At 37.0% G+C, this 14,204-nt stretch overlaps 2 protein-coding genes across 2 annotated transcripts; both read left to right on the top strand.

Annotated features, from left to right (window-relative positions):
* Positions 1–5,284: 5,284 nt before the first annotated feature.
* LOC106297459 (uncharacterized mitochondrial protein AtMg00810-like) lies at positions 5,285–6,094 on the top strand. The gene is made up of 2 exons (XM_013733694.1): positions 5,285–5,392; positions 5,444–6,094. The coding sequence occupies exons 1-2, from the start codon at positions 5,285–5,287 to the stop codon at positions 6,092–6,094; spliced, it is 759 nt and encodes a 252-aa protein (XP_013589148.1).
* Positions 6,095–9,715: 3,621 nt separating this feature from the next.
* On the top strand, positions 9,716–10,624 carry LOC106297458 (glutathione S-transferase T3-like). The gene has a single exon (XM_013733693.1). It carries the CDS (start codon positions 9,716–9,718, stop codon positions 10,622–10,624), a length of 909 nt encoding a protein of 302 aa, XP_013589147.1.
* Positions 10,625–14,204: the final 3,580 nt, after the last annotated feature.

The raw sequence follows: 14,204 nt of genomic DNA, 5'->3' as shown, positions 1-14,204 counted from the left end.
GAATATCATAAGTGGTTTTCATAGATTAGTGCAATATAAATAGAATAAATAGCCGATAGTTGCACCGGAATAAAAATAGTTGAATGTAAAACATAAATTAAAGTTGATGAAAAAATGTTGAGTGATGCATGAGATATGTTTAAATCCTTTATTGTTTGAATAAGTTGTTCCTACTTGTAAAGAACTAATGGATAGTCAATTGATTGGCAACAATATGGTTTGACTATTGGCGTCTGTTCCCATTTTATGTTTTTTTTTTGTCTTGAAAACAGTTACGGCAGTTGTTTCTAATTGTTCTCACTGGTTCAAATAAAGCACTGTTGATTATTCACGCCGTTCTGATCGGAGTTTCCTTGGGATTCCCCGTTAGTCAAAATGCTCTTCATCTTCTTAAACATGATTTTCCCCACCACATGTTGCCATATGTTCTTGAGCTCCTCAATTCGAACTGATTTAAGGATATCGTCGCAGGAACCATGCTTGACTCCTTCCATCACATACTTTGGATGTCTATGTGCAGATAACACTGCAAAAGACAATTAAAAAGATCACAACTTTATAAAAAAAGATCAAAACATTCTCTCTAAGAAACATGAAAATAATTAAACAGGAACATACGAATGATAGGTTAGTCCATTTCAAGACCAAGAAGCTCAAGCAGCTCGAAACCATCCATGTCTGGCATGTCAACATTGCTGATCCCAAGATTAAACTTGTTCTTGTTATCCCTCAACAACTCCAATGCGATCTGTGCCTTCTCCGTTGTTGTAACTGCACAAATAATTACCCAAAACTCTTCTTTATACAGATTACAGGGCAAGAGACTCATTCATATTAAGATGTTTTGGGTAGAACACACTTATAAAGAAAATTATTTTTTATCTAAAAAATATTATTAAAACTATAAATTAAAAACTATTCAACCAATTATAAAATAGACTTATTAAATTTGATTGGTTACACAGATTTTGATAAAGTTAAAGCTACCTAAAAATATGAAAACATCTTATATATTGGAACATAAAATTTCTTCTAAACATCTTACATTTCAGAACGAAAGAAGTACAAAGTAAAAGTAAGCAAGAACCAATGATTTTTTGTTACAGAGCAATTAAATCTGTAATAATAATTACCGAAAGACTGTTTTTTTTTAAAACAAAGCAAGAACCAATAAGGTCAGTGGCACATGTGAAGCATATAAAAGCATGAAACATTGGATTTTTATAGGATGGAAATCTATAACTTAATATGAAGAATCTTATTGATTCTTGAATCTCATGTTGTAAGAACATTATAAGTCTACAGAAGAAACGATTTGATGGTGAAAACAGCCAAATCCAAAAGCTAAATCAATGTCTGGAAAATAATTTCTCAACAAATTGCAGGAAAAATCTATAGTGAAAACATGTTGAGAGAGAGAGAGAGAGAGAGAGAGAGAGAGAGAGAGAGAGAGAGAGACTTTCTTTTGGAAATCAACTTGTCGATATCTTAACTAAGCCACTTCACCCGGGTCCTTTTCTTTCCATGTTGCAGAGGCTTTCTTTATCAAGTCTTTTTCTTCCGGTTCTGAAGCCAAAGACTTGAGGGGGGGTGTATTAGGATGGTTTAGTATATTGGTTAGTTAAATTAGTTATATTCTTTGATTCCTCTCTCGCATTTCATCTTTCTCTTTCACTTATTTTATTTCATCTTCAGCTCCAACCTTAAGCACAAGGTTTGATATGGTATCAGAGCACATACACGAATCTTCCGCTTCGATATGAGCTTTCCGGTATCTATGTTTTCGCGATTCCTGAATCTTTTGTATAACGCGATTAGGGATTTCATTTTCCAGCTCGTCTTCTGTTACTCGGTGCTTCTTTTCTTGGGCTTTCGTATCTGAAGTTTGATTTCTGAAGCTCGTTTAAGAATCAATTGATTCTTTCACTGGATCGTGGTTATGGCGTCTTTACCGTCGGAGCGATCATCAGTCGATCAGTACGATAATCCTTTCTTTCTTCATCATAACAATCATGCTGGACTTGTTCTTGTTTCGGATCGATTGAATACTGCATCGGAGTTTCATTCATGGCCTCGATCGATTCGAATGGCGTTGAATGTCCGCAATAAACTCGGATTCATCGATGGTATGGTTCCTCAACCTGCTTCTACACACCGTGATTATGGTGCTTGGTCTCGCTGCAACGATATGGTGGCTACTTGGTTGATGAATTCTGTTTCCAAGAAGATTGGGCAGAGTTTGCTTTTCATCAACACTTCTGAAGGTACATGAACCAATCTCTTAGCTAGGTTTAAGCAAGATGATGCGCCTAGAGTCTTTGATATAGAGCAGAGATTGAGTAAGATTGAGCAGGGTACAATGGATGTTTCAACTTATTATACTGAACTTGTGACGCTTTGGGAGGAACACAAGAATTACGTTGAACTTCCGGTTTGTACCTGCGGTAAATGTGAGTGTGATGCTGCAGTTCTTTGGGAGAAGCTACATGAACGAAGTCGAGTCACCAAGTTTCTCATGGGACTTACAAAGTCTTATGAACAGACTCGTCGCCATATATTGATGCTGAAGCCTATTCCAACAATTGAGGAGGCATTCAATATTGTGGCACAAGATGAAAGACAACGTTCTATGAGACCAATGGCTCGGATTGACAATGTGGCATTTCAGAACACATCTCCAGTGCTGGCTCCTGAAGATACTCCTTATGCTGCAGCTTATAACACTACTCGTCAAGGTCAGAAACCAGTATGTACACATTGTGGGAAGATTGGTCACATGGTTCAGAAGTGTTTTAAATTGCATGGATATCCACCGGGCTATAAGACACATGGTTCTTTTAAGAATCAGACGCAGTCAAAGAATGCTCCTGTTCAACACGAACAACAACAGATGCAGTTGACACCGGTCCATACAGCTAATGTGATTGCCAATGCTTACTCTAATGGAGGAGCCTCTGTATATTCGTCTGAACCGCTTCCTTATGTTACTACTGGTGGGACTAATGTGACATTGCAGAACTTCACACCACAACAAATTCAACATCTCATTGCTCAGTTCAATTCTCAAGTTCGGGTTCCAGAGAATCAAGTTCTTTCCTCATCAACTTTTCCAAAGCCAACAATTACAGATTATGGTATTATGGCTTCTACATCTACCTCTGGTAATATACCTTTTCCTTCCCGTAGCCTTACCTATGAAAATGATATTTTTCAAAACCATTGCCTTTCAACCTTACCTTCTTTTCTACCTAGTGATGCTTGGATAATAGATAGTAGAGCTTCTAGTCATGTATGTTCGGACGTAGCTATTTTCACTGCTTTAACACCTGTTTCTAGTGTTTCAGTATCACTTCCGAATGGTACTAGGGTTCCTATCACACACACTGGTACAATACACATTAGTGATTCATTGATTTTATACAATGTCCTTCTTGTTCCTGATTTTCAATTCAATTTGATCAGTGTGAGTTGTTTGGTTAATACTTTACGTTGTGCTGCTCATTTCTTTCCTCATGGTTGTTTCATTCAGGAACTTTCTCGGGGCTTGATGATTGGGAAGGGTAATTTGCATCACAATCTTTACATATTAGATACTACATCATCTCCACTCATCTCACGTTTATCATCATCATCTGTTGCTGCTTCCTTCTGTGTTTCTGTATTAGTTGACGAACATGTATGGCATCAACGCTTAGGATATCCTTCATCAAAATCGTACTGCAGAAAATTACATCTCATCTACCATCTTTCAAGCCGTCTACATTGTCTAGTTCACATTCTTATGTTTGTCTTTTGGCGAAACAGAAACGTTTAGCTTTTACTTCTAATAACAATTTGTCTACACATCCATTTGATCTTGTTCATTTGGATATGTGGGGTCCTTTTAAAGTTGAGTCTGTCGAGGGTTTCAAGTATTTTTTAACATTGGTTGATGATTGTACTTGGGTTACTTGGATTTACATGTTAAAGAATAAAAGTGATGTTTCAATTGTGTTTCCTTCATTTCTTAATCTTGTTTCTACACAATTTAATACCAAAGTTCAAGCCATTCGATCAGACAATGCTCCTAAACTTGCTTTTCCTGATATAATGGCACAAACGGGTATGTTTCATTACTTTTCATGTCCTTATACTCCACAACAAAACTCGGTTGTTGAAAGAAAACATCAACACTTGCTTAATGTTGCTCGTTCTTTGCTTTTTCAGTCCAATGTGCCTTTACCTTATTGGAGTGATTGTGTGCTTACTGCAGCTTTCTTGATAAATCGTCTGCCTTCTCAATTACTTGGCAATGTGTCTCCTTTAGAACGTTTACAAGGTAAATGTCCTGACTATTCTCAGTTAAAGAGTTTTGGGTGTCTTTGTTATGCTTCTACGTTAGTGAAAGATAGAAATAAGTTTTCACCTAGAGCATCACCGTGTGTATTACTTGGTTATCCAATGGGTTTTAAAGGATATAAACTTTTAGACTTAGAATCTCATTCGATTTTCATTTCGCGTAATGTGATTTTCCATGGGAATGATTTTCTTTTTTTAAACCACACATCTCTTATCTAATTCAGTGGATATGTTTCCAAATTCAATTTTTCCTATGCCAACTCCATTACACTTTGTTGATTCTATGCCTTTACCTGATCTGCATCCTGACTGTAGTGTTCCTTCTCATTCTTCACATGATCATACACACACTAGTACTACAAATACATCAGATCATACTGAGACACAGACAATAGATGATACTGCAGTGAACATAGATAGGCCTAAACTTACTGCTAGAGCTCCTTCTTATCTTTCTGAGTATCATTGTTCTTTGGTTCCATTCATTACATCTTCTATACCATCCAAATCCACTGATCCTATTCCTATTTTTCCTACTCCCTATCCCATTTCCTCTGTTATCTCTTATGAGAGTTTAAGTCCATCTTATCGTTCATATGCTCTTTCTTATTCTTTGGAAAGAGAACCCAAAACCTTCAAGCAAGAAATGACTTCCGATATTGGGACTCAGTCGGTGAATATGGAACTTGATGCTCTTGAGCAAAACAGAACTTGGGATATTGTCTCTTTGCCAATTGGGAAGAATGTAGTTGGTTGTCGTTGGATCTTTACTCTCAAATATAACTCAGATGGAACCGTGGAGCGTCTGAAGTCTTGTATGGTGGCGCAGGGTTTTAAACAACAGGAGGGTGTTGATTACTTGGAGACCTTTTCCCCTGTCGCAAAGCTGACGAGTGTGAAGTTATTGTTGAGTTAAGCTGCGGCGAAAGGATGGAGTTTATCACAGATGGATGTGTCTAATGCTTTCTTGCATGGTGATCTTGATGAGGAGATTTATATGAGTCTATCTCAAGGCTATACGCCTGCTCCTGGTGTTATCTTACCTCCTAATCCTGTTTGCCGTCTTTGAAAGTCTCTTTATGGTTTGAAACATGCTTCTCGCCAGTGGTATAAGAGATTCTCTTCGGTCTTGCTTGCTGATAACTTTGTTCAATCACCTGCGGATAACACTCTTTTTGTGAAGACTACGGCTAGTACTTTTAATGCGGTGTTAGTATATGTGGATGATATACTCATAGTTGGGAATGATGATGCTGCTGTAGAGGAACTCAAGACTTTGCTTCGTTCAGAGTTTAAGATCAAAGATCTTGGTCCAGCTCGCTTCGTTCTTGGGTTGGAAATTGCTCGTTACTCAGCCGGCATTTCAGTTTGTCAACGGAAGTATACACTTAATCTGCTTGAAGATTATGGTTTGCTCGGATGCAAACCAAGTTCTGTTCCAATGGATCCAAATCTTCACTTGCCAAAGACTCTTGGCAAGCCACTTCCTACCACTACTCAGTATAGAGAGCTTATTGGTCGTTTGTTATACATGTGTATCACTCGACCCGATATTACTTTTGCTGTTCATCAGCTAAGTCAATTTCTCTCTGCTTCTACGGATGTTCACTATCAGACAGCTCTCAAGGTTCTTCGTTATCTTAAGAACAATCATGGTCAGGGTTTGATGTATGCTTCTGACATTGATCTTTGCTTGAATGCGTTTGCTGACGCTGATTGGGCGGCTTGCAAGGATACACGACGTTCTGTTACATGATTTTGTGTGTATCTTGGTACTTCGTTGATCTCATGGAAGTCTAAGAAGCAAGCTGTTGTGAGCGGAGTAGTACAGAAGCTGAGTATCGAAGTCTTGCTCTAGCTACAAGTGAACTCATTTGGTTACAACAACTTCTCAAAGACCTTCACATCACCATGATGTCTACTCCGAAACTCTTTTGTGATAACAAGTCCGCTGTTCATATTGCTACAAATCCAGTCTTTCACGAGTGCACTAAGCACATAGAGACTGACTGTCATACAGTCCGGGATCAGATCAAAGCTGGCTGTCTTATTGCGCTTCATGTTTCTTCTAGAAATCAACTTGCCGATATCTTAACTAAGCCACTCCACATGGGTCCTTTTCTCTCCATGTTGCAGAGGCTTTCTTTATCAAGTCTTTTTCTTCCGGTTCTGAAGCCAAAGACTTGAGGGGGGGTGTATTAGGATGGTTTAGTATATTGGTTAGTTAAATTAGTTATGGTTTAGACTGGTTAAGTTTCCTTTTGCTTAACCGGTTATAGATATAAAAGAACAGATTGTACAGTTGAGTTCTTTGAGCTGAATAACAAACTTTTCACCATTCTTCTTCTTCGATTCCTCTCTCGCATTTCATCTTTCTCTTTCACTTCTTCTATTTCATCTTCAGCTCCAATCTTAAGCTCAAGGTTTGATAAGAGAGAGAGAGAGAGAGAGAGAGAGAGAGAGAGAGACAGAGAGAGGAGACCGTGGTAGTGGCAGTGGTGAAGTAAAGTCTCGAGAATACGGAGACAAGTTTGGTCATCGTCAACGGCAAGAACTTTCATCTTTACTGGAAACTGGTCCAGAGCTTCAAAATCTTGTTCAGTGTCATATTCACAGATTTGTTTTTGACAGAAACAAAACAAAAGTACAGAATTTTTTTGCTCATTCGTGTTACTCAAATTGTCTAAAAAATATATAACATGGGTTCCTTGCTGGGGACGTAAAATGTAAAAAAGAGACACAACTTCTTAAAAAAAAGAGAAAGACAGAGCTCTACTGAGACTTATTCATCTTGAAGAAATTTTATAAAAAACATGATAGTTGAGTAGATCCGGGTGTCCAGAACATTTACTTTCAGTTTACTCAGTGCGTGCCTTCTTTTCATGTCGACATCTTGGGGCTCCTCAGATACCTCTGTTACTTCAGAGATATCACTTGGTTTAGTATCCTCTCCTGGGCCGACCTCAACCAATACTGCATTACTCACTTCTGTGTTGCTCATAGGAACACCACTCTTTCCACTTGCCGAGAGGAAACAGGTCCAGCTCCTGGCAGGACATAATCAGGTTTCTCATCACCACCATACCAAGGAGTTATTGTAAACATCATGAAACCATGTAAAATGGATGAAGAGCGTTGTATTAAGTGATAGAACTTACCTAGACAACAAAATTAGGAAAGGGGTGGTCGCTGGTGAGGATAAAAAATCCGGGAGATGGTGGAAAATTGGTGCTTTTGTGTGAAGTTAAACTGAGAAAGGTTAAACTGAGAAAGCTTGAGTTGAGGATTAGAGGTGTAGATAATACTTGCAGTTATGGTAGATAAACGAAATTCTAGAAAAGTTAAAGATTAGAAGTATGAATAATGGTGAACGTAACATACCTGAAAAATATGTGTTCGTGTTAGCCAACAACATCAGTTGGTCGTCATTGTGAGACCAGAATACTTCCATCTGTATGATGTTTATGCTCTGTGCCAATTTTTGTAATTTTTCTCGGTCTGTGAAACGAATTGACATCAGCAAATCGAAAGCTTGGGTTACATAAAAAAACAAATGGATGTTCATCGGTCCTCTCACAGATTCTGTATATGTACTCCATGAGATAGCTTGAAAACAAAGTTAAAATGCATTGAAGAGCATGTACTGGACGTCGTTGATTGAATGACATTATTGCATTATTGAATACGTTTCTGAAACCATAGATGATGTGAGTAGTGGAAACGTAACGTTGGATGCTTCGGATAAAAGAGATAGACTGCTAGCTTGAAAGGGGAAAACTCTATAATTAGGTTAGTGAAAATGGACCAATCAATAAAACTATCCCAACAAATTAATGACCAAAGCCCATCCAAACCAATAGCTGCAAATAAAACTTTGAACCCAATAATAGTTAAAACAATGAAGCAAACCTGTGAAGAGCATTTTTAGATGGTTAAGACCACCTCCAACGGTGGGTTAAAGGAGGGGCTCTTAAAGAAAAAAGGGGAAAAATTAAATCAAAAATGGTATTAATGGACAGAACCGGTGCTTTAATAAGAGAGTTTAGAAGTGGTTAAAACCCTTACGTGGCAGCAGGGTATTGGCTTGATCATTTTACACGAAAGGGAAAAAAACTCGTCTCTTCTCTCTCGTAGTCGGTTCGTCTCTCTCATCTTCGAAATCTCCGCTTTCTGTCTTCGTCGTCGATTGTGTCGAAATCTCTGAGGGAGATGATGTTTCATCCGTTTCGTCGTCGTCGATTATGTCTCTGTCTTGTTCAATTTCGTCCAAATTCCTTCGTCTGATCTCTCTCTTCGTCGTCGATTCTCTGGAAATCTCCAACGAAGATGATGTTTGATTCGCTTATTTCTTCGGCGATGTTCTCCTCCAGATCCATGCATGCAAGCACCGTGAAGGTTCTGTTTCTTTTATATTTTTCTTCCCGTGAATTGAATTCGTTTAAACTCTGTCAAAAATTTCGTGTCGATGATGAGATTTGACTGTGTTTATCTCCTCTCTTTGTCTCTCTTATTACATCGATTTGCTTCGATCTTAATATTTGTATGTTCTTGTCCAGTTTACAAACCTCGTTGTAAGTGAAAGAGCCGCGAGAGAAAGAGAGGTATGTATTTTTCCATGTCTCTGATTCACTATCTCGTTGATCCAATTAGTTTATTGAGTTTAAGGGTTTTGTAGAAACTACATTGAGAGAGGAAGAACATAGGAGCTATGCCTCTGATACAGAAGCTTCGTTAAAGACGTTCTAGCTACATTGGTTAGTCTTTTTCCTTTACTCTAATTTGGTTTCAGGTTAGAGATATAGCTATGGTGCGTTTGTGTTCAATGGTAGCTATTGTGTTCAATGGTAGAGATAAAGCTTCTCACATGAACTTAATCTAATTTAACAATCTTTTTAATTCTTCTTCAATTCGTATGATGATCTACTTAATCTTTGAAGGGAGTAGATATATAAATGCAGCAGCAAGAAACGGATCAAACTTCATCAAAGTGGATCAAACATCATCAAAGCATCTCTGTTTCATTTTCTTCTCTCAGAGGTTAGTAGACAATCCTTTTAATGCGTGTTAGACATAGATTAGATTGGAATTAAATGGACTTTAGTAACATGTACTTGCTAGTTGCGAGAAGGCTTTACAATAAATTTCTTGGTTGCTTTGATGGGTTTAGGTAGATTCATTGACTTTGTTGGTTGTTTTAGTTTTAGGTAGATATATTGAATGCCATTAACACATAACACCTACTAAACTCTCCTTAAATTTGGTTTTAAAACCGAGCAACTCTCTCTTTCTCATTTCATATCTCCTTCTCCTTTGATATTTCCTTTCATAAAATAGAACAAGCTCTCCTTCTCCTTTTTTTAATTCCTTCTCCTGCGCTATGGATCCATTTAGTCATCCTTGTAGCTTTCAAAACCTCTTAAACAGTCAACAACCCAACACCTCCTTCTCCGTTCTCAGTTGTGAACCTTCAATAGAACTCTCTGCCTCCGATGCGTCTGTATTTGGTACACAATCGCCTGAAGATGCAAACAAAGATGCAACCTTTGTGTCTGACCGTAAAGAAAGACGGAAATGGTCACCAGTTGAAGATGTTGTGCGTATAAGTGCTTGGCTTAACACTTCGAAAGATTCGGTGACAGGAAATGAGCAAAAAGCAATTGTGTTTTGGAAACGGATTGCGGCTTATTTTGCATCAAGTCCTAAGCTTGCGGGTTTGCCAAAGAGAGAGCCAAGTCACTGTAAACAAAGGTGGGGGAAGATTAATGAGGGTGTATGTAAGTTTGTTGGCTGTTATGATGCGGCAACGAAGCAGAAATCTAGTGGGCAGAGTCAGAATGATGTCTTGATAATGGCTCATGAAATCTTCTTCAATGAATACAAGGTAAAGTTTACACTCGAGCATGCATGGTTGGAGCTTCGCCATGATCTGAAGTGGTGTGGAGCTTCTTCAACTAGAGATAAGGTTAGCTCGAAAAGACAAAATTTAGATGATAGCTCGGCACAGTCATCAACGTTTGTGGCAGGAGAGGATAAAGCTATGGCTCGTCCTGTTGGTGTGAAAGCAGCAAAGGCGAAAGGTAGAAGCAAGGCAACGGCTTCTGGAGATGAAGTGAAGCCGCTAGTGGAGTTTCAGAGCATGTGGGAGATAAGGCAGAAGGACTTTGCCTTGAAGGAGCAGCTTAACAAGCAAAAATTGCTTGACAGCTTGATTGCCAAGACAGAGCCACTTAGTGAGCTTGAAATCGCCTTGAAAAATAAACTAATAACTGACATGTTGTCAAGTTAGAATGGCTAGTTTGGTTTGTGCTTAATGTCGAGTTGTTTGTTTGGCTTCTCGGGTCTTTATGCTTAATGTCGAGTCTAGTTTGGTTTGTGCTTAATGTCGAGTTGTTTGTTTGGCTTCTCGGGTCTTTATGCTTGTTTTTATCTTGGTCTCTTTGTTGTCTTTGTTATCTTTGGTTTCTTTGTATCGGTTACGTTTAATGTAATGCTTAATGCTTAATGCTTAATGTCTTAATGTAATGCTTAATGCTTAATGTCTTGTTGCTGTTATGTGTTTCTCCTGTTGGTCTGTGGTGGTCTGATGTATCCTTTGTCTCTTTGTTTTTATTGCAGGTGGTCTGGTATGTCTTTCTCGTGATGGCCAACATGTGACAGAAGAAGACAGTATTTACAATGTAATAACTTGTTGTATTTTTTGGTTCAAGCTTTATGAGTTGTATCTTGTGTGTTGACAGTAACCTTGTGACATAAAAAGACAATATGTATCAGGTTTTATGTTTTATAGATTGTGACATAAGAAGACAATATGTTTCATGTTTTATAGGTTCTTTATAAATTGTACCAACACGAGAGATAGCAACACTAAGCAATAGCTTCTTTCTTATCAACCTCCAAATAAACAACAACAACAACTCGAGAGAGAGAGCAAGAGTTTCTTTCTTATTTTCCACAATCTCACATTGTTGCTTCTTTCTTATCAATCGTATTTGTTTCTTATTTTTCTCCAAATAATCAAATATTTCTTAACACTTTCTAAATGGCATCTTCTTCTTCTAATAATTTCGAGGAAATAGATGAAAAATTCGATCAAATTTTTTATCAACAATTCGAAAATCTCCTCATTCATAATGAAGATCGTCAAGAAGCATCAAGGTCAAAAAAGAAACGAGCCTACATTGAGAGACAACGAGAACAAGGACACATGCAGTTACGGAATGATTATTTTAGTGAAGATGCAACATATCATACTCACATGTTTCGACGCCGTTTTCGAATGAATAAGCCTTTGTTCATGCGTATTGTTGATCGACTCTCTGCTGAAATCTCATACTTTCAACAAAGAAGAGATGCTACTGGAAGGTTTGGTCACTCTGCGTTACAAAAGGCAACGGCAGCAATTCGTATGATGGCATATGGTTGCCCAGCTGATGCGGTAGACGAATCCCTCCGACTTGGTGAGACCACCGCGCTTTTATGCTTGGAACATTTTGTTCAAGGAATCATAAATTTATTTGGAGATGAGTATCTAAGAAGACCCACGTCAGAAGATCTTCAACAACTACTCGATATTGGAGAGATACACGGATTTCCCGGGATGATAGAAAGCATTGATTATATGCATTGGGAGTGGAAGAATTATCCGACCGCATGGAAAGGTAAATATACACGTGGATCAGGAAAGCCAACCATTGTTTTAGAGGCTGTAACTTCACAAGATCTCTGGATATGGCATGTGTTTTTCGGACCTCCAGGTACATTAAACGATATCAATATTCTTGATCGATCACCGGTTTTTGATGATATATTACAAGGTCGAGCTCCAAAAATTAATTACATTGTCAACGGACACGAGTACCATTTGGCTTACTATCTCGTAATATGGTATTTATCCAAAATGGGATACTTTTGTCCAATCTATTCCACTTCCGCAAGGTCTAAAAGCATCCTTATTCGTTACACATCAAGAAGTTGTACGTAAAGATGTTGAGTGTGCTTTTGGGGTCTTGCAATCTCGATTTGCTATAGTCAAAAATCCAGCTCTTTTGTGGGATAAAATAAAAATTGGAAATATAATGAGAGCATGTATCATTCTATATAATATGATCGTAGAAGACGAACGAGATGGGTACATTCAGTTTGATGTTTCAGTTTTCGCACAACCGGAATCAAACCAAAGTTCACAAGTGAATTTCACGTATTCTACAGATATGCCTTCAAATCTCGGCAATATGATGCGCATTCGGAATCGAGTTCGTGATAAAACAATACATCAACAATTGAAAGCTGTATAGGTTGAGAATATATAGCAAAAATTTGGAACAAATCAAGATTTCAACTAATCGGCTTTTTCTCGTTTATGATTTGTATTTGTATTTTTAATATGCTTTTATGTCATTTTTATTAAAAAAAATTGTATGCTTTTATTTTAAATCATTTTACTTAAAAAAATAAAAAAAATTTATTTAAGAACCCCTACGAGGTTCTCCCATTGGAGGAGGAAAAAAATATTTGCACTAACAAAGGTTCTTAACTTCTCAAATCACCTTATTAACTACTAATTTAATCATAAGAGTCCATTAGAGGTTCTAATGGATGGACTTGCTCTAAAGAGAAGCTGACAGCTGTCACAAAATGATATTATCTTCTTGATGATGTGGCATGAGAAGAGAGATAACTCTCCTTTATTATTATAGACTAGGGTCAGCCCGGGCTACGCCCGAGTTTTTTGTTTAAATTTTAGTTTTATATTATATATTTTATATGTTAATTTTGATATTTAAATATTATAATCTATTATAAAAATATAAGTATTTAGACAATTATAAGAAAGCAGGATTCAATTATTTTATATATTTTTATTTTCTTTATATTTTGTTCAATTTTGTTTCTCAAACTATTATTTTTGGAAATTTGTTTTGATCATCTATTAGCTTTTAGTTGTTGTTTTGCGTTAATACCTTGTTAATTTCACTTAACTGAAAATTATTTATTTAAAGAAAAAAACCAATGGGATTCACTTCTTTGATATATAGTTTTTAATATTGGTTTGATAAAACATTTAAAATCAACTCAGCGATTCCGATATTTTTTGTTATTACGAATTTTCTCATGTTAATTATCTCTTTGAATTTTTTGAACAAAAAAAGCAGTGAGTAATTTTGTTATACGGCATTAGCTTCACGATTCTAATCAAATCACTGAAATTATAGATTACACACTTTATTACGAAAGAAACGGATGCGTGGATAAAAATTAAGTGAATAACAAAGTTGATCTTATACGGCAATATATTGATCTCAACCATAGCACTGACACATTGAGATGCCATAGTTTCTTCTTTACCACTTTGTGTCATCCTTTTAAACCCCTGAACACAAAAAAAGCATCAACTTACAATAAGCTACATGAGCTGCAACGAAGCGCAAATAACACCAATAATTATTCCACTGAATCAAACTTAGAATTGACTCATCAAATACCAATAGAAAACTCAACTCTTTGTTTGAATCTATTGAAGAAAGTCAGAATCTTTTGGCAAAAGACAAACCTGTTATCAAGCGGGTCACCTATATCAAATTCAAGAGGAAAAAAAAAAGATTCTTTGACTACCCCTAACTTGAGTGGAATCTAAACGAAGCTGACAAAGATGTGATCATCAATAAACTTTGAGAACGATACGTAGCTGCAAAATTCAGTGAAAGGCCAATAAAGTGCTTTACTTTTCTGTGACTCGTTGATATTGTCCTAGAAAATGAACAGCAATCGAAGGGTAAGCATAAAGGAGATTATCAAAGGGAGAAGAATTAAAAAAAAAACAATAAAAGAACAAACTGAAACAAAATCAACCACCAAAATCGAAATCT

This window comes from Brassica oleracea, chromosome C6 (assembly GCF_000695525.1).
Source record: "Brassica oleracea var. oleracea cultivar TO1000 chromosome C6, BOL, whole genome shotgun sequence".
Lineage (NCBI taxonomy): Eukaryota > Viridiplantae > Streptophyta > Magnoliopsida > Brassicales > Brassicaceae > Brassica > Brassica oleracea.
The sequence above is the reverse complement of the archived record's forward strand: the minus strand, read 5'-3'. Positions and strand labels throughout refer to the sequence as shown.